Genomic DNA, 24959 nt, shown 5'->3' with positions numbered 1-24959 from the left:
TATATAAAAATTAGAAACACCCATTATATAAACTATTAGAGGAATGCTGTTAATATAGATTATTCTGAATTAAAGTGGCCCCCCCTTTACAGATGCATTTCATGTATCTGACAAATATCTTTTAGCTTGTTCCAATCAGAACTGTGTATGTCAGAGGAAGAGTGCTGATCCAGTCATTTTGAATAATCATGTAAACAAGGACAACCAATTCTAATTCATGGCTTCTTTATGAAGCTTAATACATGAGTATACAGCCCACATTTGGCATTCAGACAGTTACCACACTAGGCTTCTCTGTATTACACATACACACACTTCACTATGCTCAATAGTCCATTAGGTAGTGATCTAAATGTCATCTTGCTGCATTCCACTGTTGCACACAAGTTTGGAAGCCAGACCTTCATATTTATTGTCCTTTCTCTCTGGCTGAATGTTAGCATTGCTGCTTTTACCTGGAAAACACATGACACTGTTACTGCAGAGCACTCGAGTAACACTGTAGCTAAGTGGATTTTTGCCATTCCTTTAGAAACATACCTGAGATTTTACCCATAGAGATGAAGACTCTGTCCATTTTGATTTGAGGTCGTGTTCTAGCAATCAGAAACACTCCAGTAAATGCTAACAAGCACCTAATAATGATCAAGAACAGCATCCATAGTCAATACACAGGAATATCCTGTCCATATACAATGTGCAAAAAATATTCACATGCACTGTAACTTTTAATTCAATGCTTACCCAAGCACAAACATGATGATGTATATCAGAGATAAACCATAAAACTCTTCATAAAATAAAATCCCTAAAAAGAAACAAAATATATCAGTTTGGTGTATCATATATATATATATATATATATATATATATATATATATATATATATATATATATATATATATATATATATATATATATATATATTTTACTCTTTTGACATGAAAGAACAATTTCACATCATCACTTAGATAATTGTTTCAGATGAACACTGTCTCTGTGCACAAATATAGAAAGAGAATGAATAATCAGTCACAATGTGATTTTGGGGAGTGTATGAGCAAAATAGAGATGATTAATAAGTCTGGTGTCATGGATCAGAGCGTCTTAGGGTGTTTTCATAAGAGGTTCATTTCAGTGTTCCATGTGGTCTCAGATTGATGACTCAGCTTTTTTTTGTGCATATATGTTAACACAACAAATGAACTCAGACCCCTTTAAAATGACCCACACAAACCCAGACCATCACCAGAGATAATAAGAGGCATTGTGGCACTATGTTACTGCACTTAAGAAGTTAGACAATAATAATAATAACAATAATAATAACAACAACAACAACAACAACAACAACAATAATAATAATAATAATAATAATTTTATTATTATTATTATTATTATTATTATTATTATTATTAATATTATTATTATTATTATTATTATCTAAGACAGGAACATTAGTTACTGTATATTACTTTTGTGATATACTATGCCAATTACTTGCATGAGCAAAACAGTCAGTATTTGGCATGAAGCATGAATTGGTTTTGATGGATCAGAATAGAAAAAAAAAACTTTGTTACTTCTTTTCCCAAGATGTTTCTTGTATTACACTTCAATTCTGTTTTGCTCTCACTAATTTTCATCTACAGCCAAATGGTAGTATGATATAAAGCAGGCATTTTGAATGACATTATCCATAAATCAGTGTTAATCAGCTATTATGCTATGGTAAAGCTGTGTTGTGAACTGTGGTAAAGCTGTGTTGTGAAGTGGTCAAGAGCTCATCAATGCTAAAATGTCTAGAAAAATGTCTAGAGCTAAGTCCGTTTGTATTGTGAATACCAAAAGCACTGAGGTCATTTCCAGCTAGTTGACTTTCAGGTCCACTTTAACAGGACTGGGTATGGTTAATTTTAAAAGAACTATATGTGAAAACACCCTTATACAATATGTGTATATATTCAATGTTTTCTGTTGCTCTATAAAACCATAGTTTATACCGTTTGGGTTCTGCTGTTGGTGACTGCTTTGTACTTCATAAGCAACTTTCTGGACTCAGTATAAGGTTGCTGGTATAAAGCTTTGATGAGGTTCTGTGCAGTGTGCTGGCTGAATGTTGTCTTTAGACTGACAAGTATTCCATCCCATGCAATTAAGCATGGGCAATTTTTATTTCAATGGGGTCTGATGAGAAAAAGTATTTATATAGTATAGATAGTATTGGATACCATACTGTAGTCCCATCAGCTATGGATTAAAATTATGCTGATTAATTCAAAATTAAAACAAATATGTTGTAGTACCTGCTATTACAGCACTGGCTGTGAAGAAAACAAAATGGATGGGAACAATTTCTGTGGCATCAAACATCTTCATAGCTTCATTGAGAAATCTGTAAAGAAGTAGAAAATAATTAATAAAATCACAATAATAATATAAATTTTAAAAAATTTTGGAGGTCTAATTAGTCAGTCAAAGGACTAACACAAGACACTTGTGGCTATAATTTAATAATATAATAATTATCATTTTATAATAGAATGGAAAATACTCCTGCAAACTCACTTAATCTGGTAGGCACATGAGACTACCATGATGATAAACATGATGTAGAAGATGGGGTAAGTGAGCTGTAAATAGCTCCCACGAATTGTCTCTGTGATCATTCCAGACACAGCTTTCACAGTGATCACAGTCACAGAGGCTGAAGTACACACAAATTTTTCCAAAATGCTGTTTATAAAGCAATGTTAGGACCCAGTAGTTTACTGGCAATATGGGCTGTGCATACTCTTACCCAGCAGAGCCACCAGAAGCATCACAATAACAATGTGTTTCAGATTCCTGCACTTGTACAGGTAGAGCAGGACACAAAACAAAACCACTTCAAAAAACTACAGGAAAGATTAACAAAAACAGATTACCAGAAAACACTGACAGTGGTAAGAAATTGTCATGCTATGCACAAAACTGTAATCTCATATAATGGCAACAAAAATAAATAACAATTTAAAATATAAAACAGGAATATAAAAATACAGTACCTACATTCACTGTTTGCCACTTTTAACAATGCAGTAAATGTGTTCCATTTTCAAGTGAATTGTTTAAAAAAATATTTACTTTACGTACAATTAATTGAAAAGATTCTGAAAGCAAGACCAAACAGAGCATTGTGATTGTAATATTTACATCCAGTGGAACCTGATCAGTTAGAGAGACATACAAAGTAGATGAGGAACTGCAAGCTGATGAGGCAGCGCTCCACCATGTTGGCTGTCACATGGGGGGCAGAGTGCGGAGCAAAGGTCACCAGCAAGAATGTACCAGTTAGAGCAAGAACACCCCCTATGAACAAGAGCATGAATTTTTTTGAAGCCCTGAAATCATGCCACAAAGTTTTTTTTATTTATAACTGCTCACACATAATACCTCCCTTAACTATAATATGAACCATGATAAGTGAGCTTGTAGAACTTACCCAGTAAATCAGAGGCTCGTAAAACCTCTTTCAGGAAAACCACAGAGATTATAGCACTGGCTGTCAAAGACAGAGAGAGAGAGTGAAAGAGAGAGTGTGTGTGTGAGAGAGAGAGTGTGTGTGTGAGAGAGAGATTAGTTAACTTTTCAAATTTAAAATGTATAAATGGCTTATTTTGGACATTATGTTAAGTAATTAAGCATAAGGCCTTTCTTTGTCAGGTACATAGGGACACTGGTAAAGTTATTGTTATTAGCTGTCTACCACAGGATATTGGAGCTGAAATTGCAGTATTTAAGTTAACAAATGAATTAAGTTCACAAAGTAAAACATCAAATAATGTGTTAATAATGTGTTTTCAATATAGTACAGGGTGAACTGAATTTTCACTTGACTCTTTTTGTTTGTTGCTTTTTTTTTTTTTTTTTTTGCATTTTCCACACTGTCCCAATTTTTTTCGGAATTGGGGTTGTAATTGGACAATTGGCTGCTCAGCTGTTCCATGGCTAGGTGTATGCTATTCCCTCATTATTTAATTTACAAGAAAACAGATAAAATGTCTAGAATGTGGAATTTGCTTTTGGATTCTGTTGCTGTAAACTCTCAATATGAGGTCCAAAGAGCTGTCACTGCCAGTGAAGCAAGCCAATCATTTGGCTGAAAAATTTAAATAAATCCATCAGAGGGATAGCAAAAACATAGGTGCAGCCAAAGCAAATATTCTTAAAAAGAAAGAATGCACTGTTGAGCTCATGAATTAAAAAAGGCCCAGAAGACCATGCAAGCCATGTGCAGAAGAATTCTTTCCTGGGTGAAGAAAAACCCTTTCACAACAGTTCAATTCAGTTTTATTTCTATAATGCTTTTAACAATGGTCATTGTCCCAAAGCAGCTTTACAGAAATATAAAAAAGTCAAGATATAGATTTTAAATGTATGAATTTATCCCTAATGAGCAAGCCAGAGGCAACGGTGGCAAGGAAAAACTCCCAGAGATGATATGAGAAAGAAACCTTGAGACTCGAAAGGGAACACAATTGTCCTAAATGTGAAAAGATGGATCACAAAATCATGTAACCACTGTTGGAAATTGTTCAAATATGCAGAAGATGCTGGAAAAGCAAAGAATGTGCAGGACCCGGAGGATTTTTCTGAAGAATAGTGAGCAGTTTAACTGCTCAGGACAAACAAGGGACTCAGGAACTATCACAAAACATAAAAAGCAGTTGTTGATCAACCAGATAACAAAACACAGTATTAATCAAGCATATGTAAACTTTTGAACTGGTGCATTTGTGTAAATGCAGATATTATTATGTCTTGTAGACAATATATTTAAACATCCATTATGTGAAATAGCTTATTTAGGGCAGTATGAAATGAAAAAAACAAAAAACAAAATGCAATTTTAATGGTCCCTTGTGTGTGTGTGTGTGTGTGTGTGTGTGTGTGTGTGTGTGTGTGTGTGTGTGTGTGTATATATATATATATATATATATATATATATATATATATATATATATATATATTATTACCATTTTGCAGCTTCTGCAATGGGTAGGCCCTATGTAAGTTTATGAGCACAGCTGTAGGCTATAATGTGATTTTGGCATTATGTGACTGTGTGTGCATTTGAAATCATTGGGGGAGCACGGACGAGCATGAAAATGCATGACGAGACCTGTTCAGTATATACAGTAAGTTCATTGAACTTAAATTAATAAAATAAAATAAAAATGTCATATTAAATGCTTATTTTACTGAATGAGAGTCATATGGAAGGCAGCGAACGATATTTCAAACAGAAACCATAACAAAAGTAGGTAATGAGCTAATTTAAATGAACCGTTAAAGATTTAACTGTTTTGCATTCTAATGACTTGTATTTTAAAACAAAAGCATGATATTTATCTGCATTATCATCCTGTGATATTGTGTTAGTGTCTTCAATTTTTTTCTTTATTAGAGTTAGGAGGAGTGTCTGGCTAACTTCATGAATTTTTTAAAGGCGCATAGTGCAGAGAATCACAACATTTTGTCTGAACTTCAGGTGAGAAGAAACTCTGATGAGAGTATTGTGCATGCATTTAGACTTTGATTAGTAATATGTAAACATGCTGTGGCCGGTTTCTCATTCGATTTGAGGTTTTGCTTATTTGAGTGCATTTATTGTGGTGTTAATGGATTTTGCTATCTAAGATGACGAGGTTTGTTGAGAAAGATGTCTACACAGTTTCAGTTATGAAGTTTTATCATATTTCTCATTATTTTTCTCTTGGCTAGAACTAGACGTTAACAACAACAACACCAACGAAATGTACCACTGCATACTGTGTAAACAGGAGTCATACCATATTAGGTTTTACTCAGCATATGAAACTACACAGTAATGTTCCAAACTACTCATTCACCTGTCGTGTACCTGATTGGTCCTGTTCATTCAAAAAAACTTTGCAGCCATCAAATCTCATCTATATCGAGATCATAAAGGGTATCATAGGACTCACAGAGGTGTCAGACTTGACCAAAATAGCACAGTATTGATTTACCACACTCTTAAAACATGTGTTAAAAATTAACACATGATGGTTATTTTTTAACACACCTGCATGTCTAATTAAGGACAACACATTTTGTGTTGTTTTCAAATTTCAACACAATCAGTGTGTTAGTACATATAACACATGCAGTGCATTATTTTTAAACACATCTTTGTGTGGAAATATTTAATACATCATGAGTTCATTTTTAACAAACCTCTGTGTCTAGTTAAGGACAACAGATTTTGTGTAAGTGTGTTAGTGCATTTAACACATGCTGTCTGTTAGTACATTTCCACACAAAGATGTGTTAAAAAATAACACAGAGATTTGTTGTTTATACTTTTCCCCCTCTAATTATCCTAAAATGCAATTTGTTTGTATGCTAAAATTCTACTAAAATGCTCACAAAATAACAATTGCATGAAATTCAGGTGACATAATGCGCTAAGCATTAAAACTTCCTTTTCATAAAAATAATCCAATGACAATAGGTATTTTGTGTTTGCACAATATAATTACAGTGGGGGAAATGAGTAGTGAAAGTGGCAACATTTTTTTCAGTAAATATATTTCCAATGAGGCTATTCACATGAAATTTTCACCATACATCAGTATTAACTCAAGAAATCTGGAAATATAAAATATTCTCAATATTAAAGTCCATAAATAAAGTTACTGTATGTGTAATAAAATGGAATGACAAAGGAAAAAGGTATTGAACATGCTAAGAAAAAGCAGTTCTCCAAGGCAAGGTAAGGCAAGGAACCAGCTGAAATCAGTAAGTAATTATACCTCCTATCTGTGCAAATTAATATCAGCTGGGTTTGTAAATTGATGGTCTATAAAAAGGATTTTCGTTACCAAGGTGTCACACAAGAAACATCTCATGATGGGTAAAAGCAAAGAGCTCTCCCAAGACTTTCGCAATCTAACTGTTGCAAAACATACTGATGGAATCGGATTCAGATGTATTTCAAAACTTCTGAATCCTCCAGTAAGCACCATTGAGGCCATTATCCGCAAGTGGAAGCAACATCACTCCATCATCAACTGGTCACGCACAGACACTTCTTGCAATATTTCTGGCCAGGGAGTCAGAAGAGTAGCCCAAGAGCCAAGGACCACTCGGAAAGAGCTCCAGAAACACTTGGAGACAACAGGTGCCATTGTCACAGAGAAAGCAATAGGCAGTGCACTCCACTGCTCACGCTCACCCCGCAATACTCCATTACTTAAGAAAAGGCATGTCGAAGCTCATTTAATGTTTGCTACAACTCATTTGGACAATCCTATGAATTACTGTGAGAGTGTAGTCTGGTCAGATGAGAGCAAAATTTAACTTTCAGATGACACAGATGTAGATACACAGATGTAGATTTTTACTGAAAAAAATATTGACGCCTCCAATACTTATTTCCCCCAGTGTATATTAATGAACTGAACAAGCAGTTTAAAGTTGACTTAATGAGCTACAGCTGATAAATGTATATTTCTCATCTATGCCAATGGGATGGTTCTGCGGTAGTTGTGGCTGAACAAGTTATTATTAGTTGGGTCAATTTGACTTTATTAGTCAACGCAACAGTGAATATTTTGTCAATTGAAGAATGTACCAGTAAAAAGCTGAGTGAACTGAGAAGTACTATTGTAATCAGATACAGATCAGATTCATTATTATTATTATTATTATTATTATTATTATTATTATTATTATTATTATTAAATGTATATCAACAACAACAACAAACAACAACAACAACAACAATAATAATAATAATAATAATAATAATAATAATTATTATTATTATTATTATTATTATAGTTAATATTATTTATTTGACAGTTTTCACACAGCAAGTTTTCACACCCCAGTGGCAATGTGCCACTTCTATACAGGACACACAATCAGAAAAGATTTTCTCAGTAGATGCATTCAAACTGAATACCATTTATAGCATAATATGGCCTGCCAAAAAGACTCCCTAAGAAGCAAGAAATAAATACACTGGTTTAAGCATTGAATTAATCTAATACTTGGAGGCACATTGAGCAGACAAGAAAGTCACTGATTAAAAACAAGTACAAGCATTCAGAGTCATAAGTATATTTTGAATTTAATATTGAAAATATTTTTTGTTAACTTTAAGAAAAAGTAAACAAACTTGTCTGAAAACTTATGTACAGTATCTCACAAAAGAGAGTACACCCCTCACATTTTTGTAAATATTTCATTATATCGTTTCATATGACAACACTGAAGAAATGACACTTTGCCACAATGTAAAGTAGTGAGTGTACAGCTTGTGTAACAATGTAAATTTGCTGTCCCCTCAAAATAACTCAACACACAGCCATTAATGTCTAAACCGCTGGCAACAAAAGTGAGTACACCCCTAAGTTAAAATGTCTAAATTGGGCCCAAAGTGTCAATATTTGTGTGGTCACCATTATTTTCCAGAACTGCATTAACGCTCTTGGGCATGGAGTTCACCAGAGCTTCACAGGTTGCCACTGAAGTCTTCTTCCACTACTCCATGATGACATCACGGAGCTGGTGGATGTTAGAGACCTTATGGTCCTCCACCTTCCGTTTGAGGATGCCCCACAGATGCTCAATAGGGTTTAGGTCTGGAGACATGCTTGGCCAGTCCATCAGCTTCACCCTCACCTTCTTTAGCAAGGCAGTGGTCATCTTGGAGGTGTGTTTGGGGTCGTTATCATGCTGGAATACTGCATACTGATCATGCTCTGCTTCAGTATGTCACAGTATATGTTGGCATTCATGGTTCCCTCAGTGAAGTGAAGCTCCCCAGTGCTGGCAGCACTCATGCAGCCCCAGACCATGACACTCCCACCACCATGCTTGACTGTAGGCAAGACACACTTGTCTTTGTACTCCTCACCTGGTTGCCGCCACACACGCTTGACACCATCTGAACCAAATAAGTTTATCTTGTTCTCATCAGACCACAGGACATGGTTCCAGTAATCCATGTCCTTAGTCTGCTTGTCTTCAGCAAACTGTTTGCGGGCTTTCTTGTGCATCATCTTTAGAAGAGGCTTCCTTCTGGAACGACAGCCATGGAGACCAGTTTGATGCAGTGTGCAGCGTATGGTCTGAGCACTGACAGGCTGACCCCTCACCGCTTCAACTTCTGCAGCAATGCTGGCAGCACTCATACATCTATTTCCAAAGACAACCTCTGGATATGCCGCTGAGCATGTGCACTCAACTTCTTTGGTTGACCATGACGAGGCCTGTTCTGAGTGGAACCTGTCCTGTTAAACTGCTGTATGGTCTTGGCCACCGTGCTGCAGCTCAGTGTCAGGGTCTTGGCAATCTTCTTATAGCCTAGGCCATCTTCATGTAGAGAAACAATTCTTTTTTTCAGATCCTCAGAGAGTTCTTTGCTATGAGGTGCCATGTTGAACTTCCAGTGACCAGTATGAGGGAGTGTGAGAGCAATGACACCAAATTTAACATACCTGCTCCCCATTCACACCTGAGACCTTGTAACACTAACAAGTCACATGACATTTTCATTTAGGGGTGACTCACTTCTGTTGCCAGCGGTTTAGACATTAATGGCTGTGTGTTGAGTTATTTTGAGGGGACAGCAAATTTACACTGTTACACAAGCTGTACACTCACTACTTTACATTGTAGCAAAGTGTCATTTCTTCAGTGTTGTCACATGAAAAGATATAATGAAATATTTACAAAAATGTGAGGGGTGTACTCACTTTTGTGAGATACTGTATAACTGTTTTCTCGCAGTGTTCGTGTAACTGAAGGGGGAATGTAACTTTCTGTGGGCCAATAGAGAACAAGAGCACGGGGCTGAGGTCACTGCTTATTATTATAATTTCCTGACTCCCTGCTTTATACAACAGCACGATGTAGTGTACAAATGTACATACATTTTTTACAATTGGTCACATTTTTTAAAAACTAGAGATGCACCGATACTAAATTTCTCAGCCGATACGATAACCAATTATTCAGGGTGATATCGGCCTATACCGATAGTTCTGTCACAATGATAGTTAATTCCACAATTCTGAAAAAAATGCAAATAAAAATTTTATTCTCTGCATTTCAACAAGTTGTTTTACAGTAACTGGTCTCATAATCAGAAAACACATTACTCAAATTAACATTAACACATTAACTAAATTCTGAAGATTAAATGGAGATTTCTTAACTTATTGAATGTTTTTAATTCATATTAACATTAACTGAATTCCAAAAAAACCCCTCCTGTTAGGCTTCACATTCACTCACCACAAACAAAAGCATTTCTATTTCATCACTGAACATCAAACTGGTGATATATAATATAAACTTTTTTTTGATTATATTAACTCGTATTAACATTAACTGGATATGAAACATACTGCTCTACAAATAAATTTTTTCTGTGCAATATATACCTTTTTGTCAGCTCATCTTCATTTAAATCTTTCAGTGGTGTACTGGCGCTTTAATTCAGCACAAGCAGCTGGAGCAGCGCAGCAAAAAAAATTATTTACACTCGACACCAAAACTCCTGCTTCACTGCTGCAGTGTCCAGTGTACAATTTGAGCAGAGTTTACAAACTGCAGTTTTGTCGTCATTCCACACAAGAGACATCATCTTTACACACAGCACGAAATCAATGTGTTTTCCCGTCCTCTTTTGATTGACAGGATATAATCGGCCCTGATCATCCGATGTTTCTAAACTATCGGTCGATACCGTTTATTGGCCTATACATCGGTGAATCTCTATTAAAAACAATATAGAAATAAAATTTAATTTAATTAATTTGAAGAATACAAAAGCAGTGTGAAAAAGGAGGAGCAAAACATAAAGCTTGGCGCATGTTCTAGAGGGCCAACACTGCTGCAGTCATTTCATTGTTAGCTGATTGTGGCAGTAGGGCTTACCAATGACAGACACACAGCCGAGAGGAGCAATGAGGGAAGCTGGTGCAAATCCATATGCAGCAAAGTTACCAAGTTCACCAAGCCCCATGAGTAGGATTCCATACCACCACAGTTGACTGGTGTAGTATGGCTTGGTGCCTTCTTGGGACTGGCGTGTGTGGGTGTACTTCTGTACAGAGAACAGTAGTTAGCAGTCAGATACTAGTAGTTATCTGCTATAATCTAGACAGTCATATACATTTTCACCTTAGAGCCACACTGACCTGGATGTTCAATGAAATACTGATAAGGAGATTGCCACATGTTGCAATGATAATCCCTAAGACATATATCTGAAAATACAGAGCACATGCATCACTTACATTGACCCTGCATTCACACTAGCAGATGACAGAAATTTATGACACAAAGTTGCAAAACTGGCAACAGGTACAAGAGATATTTAAATAAAAATGTCTTAATTTTTCCCCCCACAGTATTTTGTGAATGTAATTTTCAAGTGAGCAGGAGAAACCATTAACAAGTGATATGAATAATTCATCCAATCACAGACCACTAAGCACTATGTTCTGCCACAGAGCAAGTAAATGATGTCAATTAGTATGTTTGTGAGGGTGCGCGTTATGCCCTGAGCAAGCTATTGCGTGAAATTAGTACACTCAAAGAAAACTGGCGGTCAAATTAGCAAGTAATGCATTTATTGAAAAAACAGGCAGGCAAACGATAAACCAGGGCTCCAAAAACAAGATCCTGATCCAGAGAATCGCATACTGTAAACAAATGCTTGGTATATCAGGTACAGAACACTGGACAATACTTCACATTGTGGGATTGTTTCTGAGGGCTTTATATATACAGTGGTGATTGAAAGTTTATGTACCCTTTAGAATTTTCTATATATTTGCATAAATATGACCTAAAACATCATCTGAAGTCCAAAAGTAGACAAAGAGAAACCAAATAAACAAATGTGACAAAAAATATTATACTTGGTCATTTATTTAATAAGGAAAATAATCCAATATTACATATCTGTTAGTGGCAAAAGTATGTGAAACTCTAGAATTAGCAGTTAATTTGAAGGTGAAATTAGAGTCAGTTGTTTTCAATCAGTGGGATGACAGTCAGTGCCCTGTTTTATTTAAAGAACAGGAATCTATCAAAGTTTAATCTTGTTTGTGGAAGTGTATCATGGCATGAACAAAGGACATTTCTGAGGACCTCAGAAAAAGTTGTTGTTGCAAGGTGGAAAAAGTTACAAAACCATCTCTAAAGTGTTTAGACACCAATCTACAGTCAGACAGATTGTGTACAAATGGAGGAAATTCAAGACCTAACCTCCCCAGGAGTGTTCGACCAACAAAGATCACTCCAAGAGCAAGCCATGTAATAGTCAGCAAAGTCACAAAGGAACCCAGGGTAACTTCTAAGGAGCTAAAGTCCTCTCTCACATTGGCTAATGTTAATGTTCATGAGTCTACCAACAGGAGAACACTGAATAACAATGGTGTGCATGGCAGGGCTACAAGGAGAAAGTCACTGATCTCCAAAAAGAACATTGCTGCCCATCTGCAATTTGCTAAAGATCATGTGGACATGCCAGAAGGCTGTTGGAAAAATGTTTTGTGGATGGATGAGGCCAAAATAGAATTTTAAAAGAAAACACTGCATTAGAAAATAAGAACCTTATCTTATTTGTGAAATATGGTGGTGGTAGTATCATGGTTTAGGCATGTTTCGCTGCATCTGGGCCTGGACGGCTTGCCGTCAATGAGGGAACAATGAATTCTGAATTATACCATAAAATTCTAAAGGAAAATTTCAGGATATCTGTCCGTGAACTGAATCTCAAGAGTAAGTGAGTCATCCAGCTAGACAACGATCCTAAGGAAACAAGTCGTTCTACCAAAGAATGGTTAAGGAAAAATAAACTTAATGTTTTGGAATGGCCAATTCAAAGTCCTGACCTTAATCCAATAGAAATGCTGTGAAAAGACCTGAAGCAATCAATACATGTGAGGAAACCCACCAACATTCCAGAGTTGAAGCTGTTCTGTAACATTCTGTAACGCTGAACTGCAGTTATTGCTGCATAAGGGGGTCATACCAGATACTGAATGTAAAGGTTCACAATATGTAATATTGGATAATTTTCCTCAGTAAATAAATGAAAAAATATAATATTTTTGTCTCATTTGTTTAATTGGGTTCTCTTTATCTATGTAATGAAAATCTAATGATGTTTTAGTGATGTATTTATGAAAAAAAGGTTCACAAACTTTCAAGCGCCACCATGCATATATACTCAGCAAAAAAAGAAATGTCCTTTCACACTCAACTGCATTTATTTCCATCAAATTTCTTAACATATGCAAATATTTGTATTAACATAAAAACATTCAACAACTACCAGAAACTCTTTATTTACAGAGCATATGTATGTATATATTCAGTGTGGGAAATAAGTATTGAACGCGTCAACATATTTTTCAGTAAATATATTTCCATTGAGGGTATTTACAAACTTTGGCTATTCACCAAACTTTGGTATTAACTCAAGAAATCCACACATATAAAGAAATCCAAACATTAAAGTCCATAAATTAAGTTATGTGTAATAAAGTTGAATGGCACAGGAAAAAAAGTATTGAACACGCTAACTGAAATTTATTTAATACTTGGAGAAGCCTTTGTTTGTAACAAGCCTTTGTTTGACAGCTTCAAGACGCTTCCTGTATGAAGAAATTAATCGGCAATTCAGACGTATCATTTTGCCCATTCTTTTAAACATATTGTCTTTAAAACCTGTTCAAATGGCTTCAAGTCAGGTGATTGACTGGGCCATTCTAACACCTTGATTTTTTTTTTCTCTGAAACCAATTGAGAGTTTCCTTTATTGTCCTGCTGGAAGGTCCACCCACGTCTCATCTTCATCATCCTGGGGGATGGCAGCAGATTCTTCTCAAGAATCTTCCGGTACAGAGTTCCATTCATTGTTCCTTCAATTATCTGAAGTCTGCCAGTACCATGCGATGAAAAACAGCACCACACCATGATGCTTCCACCTCCAAACTTCACTGTTGGTATAGTATTTTTAGGGTGATGTGCAGTGCCATTTCTTCTCCAAACATGGTGTGTAGTATGACAACCAAAAGTTGAACCAGACTACACCTTCCCAGTATTTCATAGGATTGTCCAAATGAGGTGTAGCAAACTTTAAACAAGCTTCAACATGCTTTTTCTTTAATGGATTCTTGCGGGGTGAGCATGAGCAGTGGAGTGCATTGCCTAATGCTTTCTCTGTGACAATGGCACCTGCTGCCTCCAAGTGTTTCTGGAGCTCTTTCTGAGTGGTTCTTGGCTCTTGGGCTACTCTTCTGACTATTTATCTGACTGGTCAGAAATCTTGCAAGGAGCTCCTATGCATGGCCGGTTGATGATGGAGTGATGTTGCTTCCATTTGCGGATAATGGCCCCAATGGTGCTTACTGGAGGATTCAGAAGTTTTGAAATACGTCTGTCTCCGATTCCATCAATATGTTTTGCAACAATAAGGTTGCGAAGGTCTTGGGAGAGCTCTTTGCTTTTACCCATCATGAGATGTTTCTTGTGTGAAACCTTGGTCATGAAAAGCCTTTTTATAGAGCATCAATTTACTAACCCAGCTGATATTAATTTGCATAGATAGGAGGTATAATTACTTACTGATTTCAGCTGGTTCCTTGCCTTACCTTGCCTTGGAGAACTGCTTTTACTTAGCATGTTCAATACCTTTTTCCTTTGTCATTCCACTTTATTACACATAACTTCATTTGTAGACTTTAATGTTGTGAACTCTTTATATTTCTGGATTTATTGAGTTAATACTGATGTCTGGTGACAATTTCATGTGAATAGCCTCATTGGAAATATATGTACTGAAAAACTTTTTGACGCGTTCAATACTTATTTCCCCCACTGTATATGGCAAGAGATCTGAGACCATTCCTCCATACAGACTCTCTCCAGATCCTTCAAATTTCGAGGTCCACGCTGGTGGACTCTGCTCTTCAGTTCACCCCACAGGTTTTCTATTGTGTTCAAGTCAGGGGACTGGGATGGCCATGGCAGTACATTGATTTTGTGGTCAGTAAACATTTTGTGTTGATTTTGATGTATGTTTTGGATCGTTGTCCTGCTGGAAGATCCAACCATGGCCCATTTTAAGCTTTCTGGCAGAAAAACAGCCCCAAAACATTAAAGAGCCACCACCATATTTAACCGTGGGTATGAGGTACTTTTCCATATAGCTATTGCTCTGTGTGCACCAAAACCACCTCTGATGTTTATTGTCAAAAACATCTATTTTGGTTTCATCTGACCATAGAACCCGATCCCATTTGAAGTTCCACTAATGTCTGGCAAACTGAAGACGCTTGAGTTTGTTTTTGGATGAGAGTAGAGACTTTTTACTCGAAACCCTTCCAAACAACTTGTTGTGATGTAGGTGACTTCGGATTGTAGTTTTGGAGACTTTCTGACCCCAAGATGCAACTATCTTCTGCAATTCTCCAGCTGTGATCCTGGGAGATTTTTTGGCCACTCCTCTTCACAGTCTGTTGAGACAATATAGACACATGTCCAATTCCAGGTTGATTCATAACATTTCCAGTTGACTGGAACTTCTTAATTATTGCCCTGATGGTGTAAATGGGCATTTTCAATGCTTGTGCTATTTTCTTTTAGCCACTTCTCATTTTGTGAAGCTCAACAACCTTTAGTCACACATCACAACTATATTCCTTGGTCTTACCCATTGTTATGAATGGCTAAGGGAATTTGGCCAATGTGTTACCTCATATTTATACCCTTGTGAAACAGGAAGTCATGGTTGAACAATTTCCTGTTTCTAGTCACCCAGGTATACTAAAAAAGTGAAAAATATCAATGGATATAGACATCAAATATATTTCTCTCATATGAATTCTTAGGGGTGCCAATAATTGTTGCACACCTATATTTAACAAATATATATTTTTTTGATAAACCCGTGTTGTGTTTGCAATTGTTTGATATCCATGAGAGCAGTGTATTTTTGTAAATTGTTTTAACAAAAGATAAAAAGGTTAAACATTAAAGACAATTTTTCACAGTTGTCTTTGCTCTTATTTACCAAGGGTGCCAATATTAGTGGGGGGGGGCGCAAATATATATATATTGGAAGCCAGTAGGAAAGCTCCCAGGACCACAATGTACTTAAAGTGTCTGTGAATGCAGACAGCACCTCAACAGCTGTCTACAATACAAAAACAGCATTTGTTTAAAAGCAGTAGTTAGAGATATATCAACTATAAATAAAATAAATGTTCTGGGACCATGCACCCAAACGTGGTGAGCTGCACATTCATAGACATGCTACAATTGTTTTCTTCTTTTCTTTTAATATATTTACACATATTCATAATGGGAGTTAAGCTAATCCCTTTTTTCTGTTTGTTTGAGTAAATATAAAACCTTATGTACATGTAAACTTGATGTGCGTTTTTTGGGGGTACTTACTATCTGCCGTTCTAGTTAAGGACTTAGCGGATACCTGCTGTTATAGGTCTGCCTGATCATTTGGGGACTAGGCTGTTGTTCTTGGGGAGGGGGAGGTGGTTGTCTTCATGTTCTTTATATTTTATACTTTTATTTTTCCTTACCAGCTCATGGGTTCCTCAGTCACATGTTACATGTTACAAACATGATACTTATATATAGTTAGTACACTTAATGTGATGTCATTTAATGTCAGAGGCTTAGGTCACCCGATTAAACGTAAGAGAATCCTTACTTTTCTTAAAAAAAAGAAAAGGCGGATATATCTCTACTTCAGGAAACCCATCTGTCTAGTGAGGAGCATAGAAAACTTAAGAGGGACTGGGTAGGACAGGTTTATTTTTCAAGTAATAAGAGGGGGGCGGCAATACTCATCCATAAAAATCTTCCTTTTATATTTAAAGAGCAATATAATGACTGTGAGGGTACGTACGTACTAATTTGTGGAACACTTTATGGTCAAGAACTCACATTGCTTAATGTCTATGCACCAACTGCGGACTGGCCCAAATTTATGACGAAAATTATCACCCTATTTTGGCAATATAATGCGGAATTTGGGATAATTGTTGGGAACTTTAATTGATGCATAGATAGCAGCTTAGATAACTCTTCACCCTCTGTATCCAATCCCAATGCATCAAAGGCTATAAAGACAGCCTCCAGTGACGCAGGCTTTGTTGACGTATGGAGGGAGTTTAACCCCTCATTGAAAGATTACACCTTTTACTCTGGGAGACACAAAACATACTCTTGACTAGACTTCATCCTCTTACCTCAGGCATATCTCTCCTCTGTAACCTCCTGCAGTATAGGTACGATTCTAATATCAGACAATGCGCCAGTTCACCTTCGGTTATCCCTGCACCAACAGATGCACCCAACTAGGTACTGGAAATTTAATTCTTAGCTTCTCATGGATACGGATGCCTGTAACAATATTAGACAATAGCTGGTACAATATAGGAAGGATATGCTGTCTCCCCATCGCTCCTGCAGTGATATGGGACACAGCCAAAGCGGTGATTAGAGGGCAGCTGATTTCATATACACCTATAAGAAAAAAGTCTATTACTGAGTGGACTGAGCACCTGAAAAGGGAGCTTATTTATCTAGAACAGCTTCACAAACAATCACAGACGGAAGTTAACCTGAGGAAGCTTAATACTGTCAGGAACAGTCTCAACTTGCTTCAGATTAGGCATGCCAAAAAACTCCTATTTTTCACCAAGCAACACTATCATGAATATGGTAACAAACCAAGCAGTCTTTTAGCTTATCAACTTAAAACAGAATATGCTGAATGTACAATAAAATGTATATGTAATGCAACAGCGTGATTAAAATGTGACATGCAAGCAGTATGTTATATATGTCATGCAAGTCCTCTTTTCATGGCTTTTATACACAGTTGTACACATCAGAAAATACCTCTGAGATATTCATTCGTTTCTAGAGAGTAAATCTCTGCCCTCATTATCGGTAGAAGACAGGGAGCAGCTAAACACTCCTTTCACTCTGGAGGAGGTGCTTCAAGCAATCTTGTCACTCCCCTCTGGAAAATAACCAGGCTTAGATGGGTACCCCATCAAATTTTATAAGGCCTTCTGGCCTCAAATTGAACCTTTGTTCATGCCTATGATTGCATATTTTGTCCAAAATGGAACTCTACCTGAAACAATGAGGACAGCCGTAATAACACTGATAAATAAGAAAGGCAAGGATGATGCTGAATGTGCCTCTTCTTTCCAATTTCATTACTCCCTGTCAACTTTAAGATAATATCTTGTAAGTTACTTGCTCGCTGGAAGATTTAATGCCCCCAGCTTATCAACCCCTGATCAATCTGGTTTTATAAAGGCACGAAAAGCCTCTGATAATATTCGGAGGTTATTGAATGTAATTGACCAGTCGGCCCTGCACAATCGACCAATATTAGTAATATCTCTGAATGCAGAAAAAGCATTTGACAGGGCTGAGTGGTCATATCTATTCTCAGTCCTGAAGAAATTCAACTTTAGTGATAGATGTATTGGGTGGATAAAATCTATGTACAGTGACCCATAGGCACAAATCTGTGTAAATGGTAATCTTTCTGATAAATTTGGCCTACATAGGGGCTGGTATCAGGCTATAAAATTAATTTAAGTAAGTCTAATGCCTTTACTTTGAATATGTCAGTTTCCAGTAAGTTAAAGAACATTTTGCCCTTTACTTGGGCTCCGATTGGATTCAGATATCTTGGGGTGAATGTATCTCCCAAGCTCAAATATTTATTTTATATAAACTACCCCCATCTTCTTAAAAAGATTAAGGAAGATTTGGAAGATTGGAACCTGCTTCCTATTTAACTTCTTGGAAGAATTACTGTGACAAAAATAACATACTACCACAACTTAGTTTTTTTATTTCAATCACTACCCTGCTACCTTAATAAAGAATTTTTTTAATTCGTAAGTTCAGGACAATGCGTAAAGTCATTAATGAGACACAGCTTGTTTGGCAATTTCATTTTCAGATTTGTTGGCTTGTTACAAGTGAACAGTTTTGAAAATCAAAATTACATTCAATACCTTTGGTTTGATGATATTATGAGTGAAATTTGGACAAAATTTATAGGAGTAGAAAAAAAACAGGTTTTAAAAAAATCCAAGATGGGCAAAATTCTAATTAGGCAGAAATTGATGTCATAGGGTCCACTGAACTCAGCATGATCCAAGGAATCTAGCGACACCATTGCCATTGAAATTCTGGCCACACGTTTTTAAAAGTTATGTGCATAAATTTACTTTGAAATTTGGCCAAAGTTTGACCTGATGGTGGCACTAAAGCTTTGAGAGCTTGGGGCCCAGATTAGGTGTATTTGTAGCTGAATATGTCCTGAACTTGTGCCAAATTTCACAACTTTTTACCACATGGTTCTATGGGCTGCCATAGACACCCAAGCCATAATAATAATAAGCAGAATCCGTTGAAAAATACTTTGTCACCCAATTCAACTTCTCCCTCTCCTGCAGATCCAGTTCCAAGAACATTAAGGCTGACACTCTTTCCCACACCCACACAGCCGAACCACGAGAGAACAGTGGAGAACCCATACTACCTCCATCCTGTCTCATGGGCGAAATGGAATGGGAGGTCAACCAAACCATCGCCCGCATACCCAGATGCCTAAGTCCATGTGCCTGTCTCTTGAACAGGACATTTGTGCCAACCCACCTCAGCCCGACTAATGTCATGGGCACACACTTCCTTAGCCACTGGCCACCCAGGTACCAGACGTACTTTCCACCTGTTACAGAGACGTATTGGTGGCCCAAAATGCAAAATGACCTACACCAAGCTGTCTCCTCGAGCTCCACATGCGCACAGGCCAAAGTACCAGAGCCCCGGCAGTCTGCAAGCTTTTACCACTGCCCACACACCAACGACGCTGGTCCCACATTTCCGTTGAATTTGTCACCAACCTACCATAATCACAAGGTCACACCACCATCCTGGTCATAGTGGACCGTTTCTCAAAGTCTCTTCGTCTCACCCCATTTTGTAATCTGCCTACTACCTTCCAAACTGCTGAACTGTTGTTCACCCATGTCTTCCGGTACTTTTGAATCCCTGAGGACATTGTCAGTGACCAAGTATCTCCAGGGTATGGGCCAGCTTTATGGACAAGTTATGGGTAACTGTGAGTCTAACATCCGGTTATCATCCCCAGTCAAATGGTCAAGTGGAGAAGGTCAATCAGCAAATCAGCTGGTTTCTCAGAACTTTCTGTGCAGAGAATCAGGGAGACTGGGCCTAGATTCTATTCTGGGCAGAGTACGCACAAAACCATGGAACCATGGCATTTCCATGGAACACCAATCCCACTGACTCACTGGCTGTAGACAATTGGATTCAAAGAAGCGAACAGGTATGGGAAAGCACTCACCAAAGACTCCAACAAGTAGCCCAAACCCAGAAGATTCAGGGCAACTGACATCGAGGAGAAAACCCCAACTACCAACCAGGAGATAGAGTATGGCTGGCCACGAAAGACTTCAGACAATCCCAGACCAGTAGGAAACTTAATCACAGATAACTTGGGCCATATAAAATACTCAAACAGATCAATCCCATCACCTATAAGCTGGAGCTCCCTCGAACACTGCCGCATAGCACCCATCTTCAATGTCTCCCATCTAAAACCAGTCATCCAGGGACCACTGGCCTCTAACATTCCATCTGACAACCCTCCCGCTCTACTAGACATAGATGGCCAACCTGTGTACCTGGTAAAAGACATTCAGATCTCTCACACCAGAAATGGCCATTTAAAATACTAAAAGAGTGGGAGGGGTACAGCCCCAATCAGCAGTGCTGGGTCACCACACACTGCATTTTGGATCAAATTCTTATCAGTGAAATTCACGCCAGAATCTCGGAGCAGCCAGGCCCACGGCCTAGAGGTAGACCCCGTAAGAGTAGTGTTCCCGGAGTGAGCCCTTTGGGGGAGGTTCTGTCAGGTCTGCACCATCAACCATCTCCATTTCCCAGAACACACCGTGGCGTACAAACATGGCTCCACGAGATACACATCCCAAAGACCGCTGCTAACACATTCCCAGTCACCTGTTTCCCATTTCACACTCACCACACACACTATTTAAAGAGAATTTTGTTCATTCACAACTGCAAAGTAAATGCTCAGCTTTGTCTAGTACAACTGGCTTTATCAAGCCGTGCTTAAGCCTGTACTGATCATTTCAGTTTTTGCCTGGATCTTTTGCCTGTTGTATATATATTCAGATGTTTTGTTTTGCCTTCTATGCCCTGTTTGTACATCACCTTTGACTATTTCTTGACCACGATTTTGTATTATGTTTTGGAGTTCTCTGCTGGCTTTTATTAAAATTCACTCAAACTGCACTTGCATCCATCTCAGCTCACATATCCGTGACACACAATAAATTGTAATCTTTGGCAAGTTGCTGTGGTATAAAAGGAATAAAACTCTTTAAGGTGTGCTAATAATAATAATAATTTATGCTTGGATGGTGTAATATTGCAGAACATCCACATTACAAGTTAACACTTACGTTTTGGCAGCTATAAACAGTTGTGTCCGGCCAAAATTTCCCCAATCTGCTGAACCACCTCTGGTTGCAAGTGCCAGTCTCCTGGGCAAACGTGCTGCCTTTCACTGAATTGACAACGGATCTCTGTTCTGACAACAGATCCGAGCTGTGCATGAGGATTGTACATGTGCTGAATGGCCTGCTCTCTGGCGGATACACATAGTAACCATTTATCCAAATATTGGAGGACACCTTTGGTCATCAGAGATAACAAGGCAGGCATGTAGAGGGTGCATGAGATAAAGCCTGATCATGATCCCCAACGTAGGTTGATGCCCATTCTAGCTGCTGCCATTTTAAGCTATATTGGCTATAATGGCTAATGTAACATGCTAATTCTTTCTGTGAGCTGGTGGAAGCTTAACCAGACCCCAACCTGGATGCTATTGAGTCAAATGATGTGTGACATACTATCCTCGTACTCATCAGTCAAGAGTGCTCAGACCCTGAGCTAACATTGAAAAAGTGGACAGTATAATGTAACATTGTTGAGAATTAAATTAAATTAAAAACCACACAAATCACAAATCGGGCAGTATGAGACAGAACGGATTATTAGATATTTGCTTACCTAGAGTGGTTTAAAAAGGTGTACATTATGATTAGAGAGCAAGCAGGGACTCTGGCTGGTCTAGCAATAATATAATAATTAAAAGGACCACCAATGCAGAGCTAGTCAAGATAGCAAAGTCATTTTGGTCTGAAGATTAAATACACAGAGCCTATAAATTAATAAAAAAGTTAAAAGAATAAATAAAAAAAGTAAGCTGAGCCCTAGAGAGGAATGGCTACTTTCCAACCCATGTCATATCAGCAGAAAAAAGTCACTCTTGCCACAACACCCTCTGCTTTCCCCTTCCTTCAATAGCCAGTCGAAGAGGAAAGAGAATTCCACCACCACCACCTGATGGTAATGCAGCCAAATTCCACGCAGAGTCAGGTTCATATAACAATACAAAACATGAGGCAACTTCAGATAAAGGAAATGACTATAAGTCTCTCCTCATAGAACTCCAGGTAAACTGAGCCCTTTTAAAACTAAGAAAAGAGTAAATGATCTGATGCATCTTTGAATAGAGGCAATTATTGACTGGCATAATCTCAGTAGACTTTCCATCTTTATCCATTTGCTTGCTTGATCACAATAAATGCAATTATCATATAAAAAATATTCTTTAGCATATTTCAATTTTACACTATGTATTGATGTGTCAGAATGCCCATCCTGCTAAGGTCATGTCAATACCTAATGTGATTATGAATTCTTGTCTGTCGAATTAAAGAATCGACATGTTATAGCTGTAAACATGAGACTACCTAGGTTTAAAAAGTAGACATTAAACTAGAGCCACTCACTTGTGATAATGAAGAATCTGTCAGAGTCTAACTCACACTAAAAGTCATTGTTTAAAAAATTATCTTCCTAAAGATATCTTCCAAAACTTGCTCCTGAGCATATTGCATCTAGTTGAGTTTTTTTTTGTATCATTACTGTTGGTGATTATGTTAGTTAAATGAGAGTTTAATAGCAAAATATTTCAGTCCAGTTGATGGAGCTGAAGTCAGCATTAGATGCATTTCAGAGACTATAATTCGGCTAGATTTAATTATTTTTTGAGAGGAAGTTTAAGATAGAGATTTCAAACAGGCCTGCAGTGAGCTAAATTTTTCTATGTCTCTAATTAGTAAATCCATTTTTCTTGGGATTAGATGTTCTAGTTTTGATTAGGTTTATACAATGTAGGCTAAATTTTGACTGTGACTGGACACTGCTGTTTGACTGGTATTTCAAGTTGTGACTCGTTTACCTCCATGTTGAATATTCAGGCGTAGCTCCCAAGATGCATAAGAAGAGATTGAATCTTTCTCTAAACACTATGTTGTAAATGAGAGTAACAGTGAACATACATTGAAAAGAACAACATCAATGTAACTGTGACTGCATTCTTATGAGGCATAGCTGTGATTGTTAGACTATATAAGGTGTAAGGGCTGAATCAAAAAGCTGTTAAACTGCACAGCACAATTAGCAAACTATACACACTCATGTTCATACCAAAAGTGACTTAGCAGAGTTTTTATTAATATAAAAAAATAAAAACACTACCTTAAAGGAAGTTGTTTCTTTGTACCAGGATGCATACAGTTTTTCTGGTGGGACTGTGTTAGAGGTCTTCGACAGAATGAAATGCACGTGTGTACAAACAGTCTTTGTGCATGAACGGACAATAGAGGTCTGTGCTGCTGCAGGACTTGAGGTTAAGGAACATGGGGGGAGGGAGGGTGGTTTCAACACTGCTGGGTGGGCTGAAGCTGTTGGATGAGGGATTGGCCATTAACTTCCACGACACTGGAGCTATTATTTCAGTGCCTCATCCTGTGCCTACCACAACTATTCTTACAGTTTGTGTGCGTGTGTGATTGTTTTGTGTGTTTAGTGACAGTATACAGTATATCTATATTTTCAGAAGCAGGCCAGAGAGCAGAAACAAAAAATGAAATTTTTACAAATAGTTATGGGTGGCAATTATGAGTCTTGCAATATTGCATTACTGCCTTGCAGCTCAAGGGTTTTTTTTTTTTTTTTTACAATGTTATATTATTATTATTATTATTATTATTATTATTATTATTATTGACACAACTATCACAGTGGTTATTGTTGTAAGTTATCTAATAAATAAAGCATGGCGGTGCATGCTGTTATAGGAAAATATTGACATGATGGTGTGATGTGTCCTACCAAAAAATTGATACGTTATGACCCACCCTGGATTGTGCACCCTATATATGATTATTATTCATTAATTTATTATTATTATTATTATTATTATTATTATTCATGACAGATAAGGATCTGGATCATTTTAATTAGAAAAAGATTAAAGCTTTTAATTTTTAAGTAAAAGCTTTCTTATCATTAAAAAAAAATGTGCTCTGTATCAACCAGCTTTCAATGTTGACTGGTTGAAGTGGTGATGTGCGTCTGGCTGCATACACAAAACATTTTGTGACTAGACTTTGATCCCTCTTATATGGATATGGATATCAAGCATTTCAGTAGTAACATTTCAGAGTAATACTGCTAATCAGGGTTAGGAATTAGATGTCATGATGCACTGTCTTATGGATGAGGCACAAGAGTCATAAGTATAGTCATCTAGCCAACGCAACTAGTAGATAAGTTCTCATACAAACTGAGTTGTGTTAACCCAATATTCTGTTATAATATATTTTATTTCTTTGATATGTAATACATAAAATATACTATTTAATACATTTCCTTATATTTGAAGTTAGGGTTTGCCT

At 37.2% G+C, this 24959-nt stretch overlaps 1 protein-coding gene across 2 annotated transcripts; it reads right to left on the bottom strand.

Annotated features, from left to right (window-relative positions):
• On the bottom strand, positions 1 to 23889 carry LOC108256115 (NIPA-like protein 2). 2 transcript variants are annotated; one of them, XM_017452672.3, is made up of 12 exons: positions 23758 to 23889; positions 23459 to 23525; positions 11220 to 11288; positions 10957 to 11125; positions 3485 to 3544; positions 3230 to 3351; positions 2801 to 2897; positions 2569 to 2707; positions 2307 to 2395; positions 745 to 808; positions 541 to 635; positions 1 to 455 (listed from the first exon to the last, which is right to left on the bottom strand). In XM_017452672.3, exons 2-12 carry the CDS (start codon positions 23462 to 23464, stop codon positions 349 to 351), a joined length of 1017 nt encoding a protein of 338 aa, XP_017308161.1. In that variant the 5' UTR covers positions 23465 to 23525; positions 23758 to 23889; the 3' UTR covers positions 1 to 348. The 2 variants fall into 2 exon arrangements, with proteins under 2 accessions (XP_017308161.1, XP_053530932.1); XM_053674957.1 differs by lacking the exon at positions 23459 to 23525 and adding an exon at positions 15478 to 15551 and having other exon boundaries at positions 23758 to 23846.
• Positions 23890 to 24959: the final 1070 nt, after the last annotated feature.

Source organism: Ictalurus punctatus, chromosome 23 (assembly GCF_001660625.3).
Source record: "Ictalurus punctatus breed USDA103 chromosome 23, Coco_2.0, whole genome shotgun sequence".
Lineage (NCBI taxonomy): Eukaryota > Metazoa > Chordata > Actinopteri > Siluriformes > Ictaluridae > Ictalurus > Ictalurus punctatus.
The sequence above is the reverse complement of the archived record's forward strand: the minus strand, read 5'-3'. Positions and strand labels throughout refer to the sequence as shown.

Excerpts from the sequence above, each read along its gene's own strand:
- LOC108256115 (XM_017452672.3), bottom strand. Across the intron at positions 11,126-11,219 it reads GTATTTCATTGAACATCCAG|AAGTACACCCACACACGCCA; the intron begins GTCAGTGTGGCT and ends TTCTCTGTACAG. Across the intron at positions 3,352-3,484 it reads ACGAGCCTCTGATTTACTGG|GGGGTGTTCTTGCTCTAACT; the intron begins GTAAGTTCTACA and ends TCTTGTTCATAG.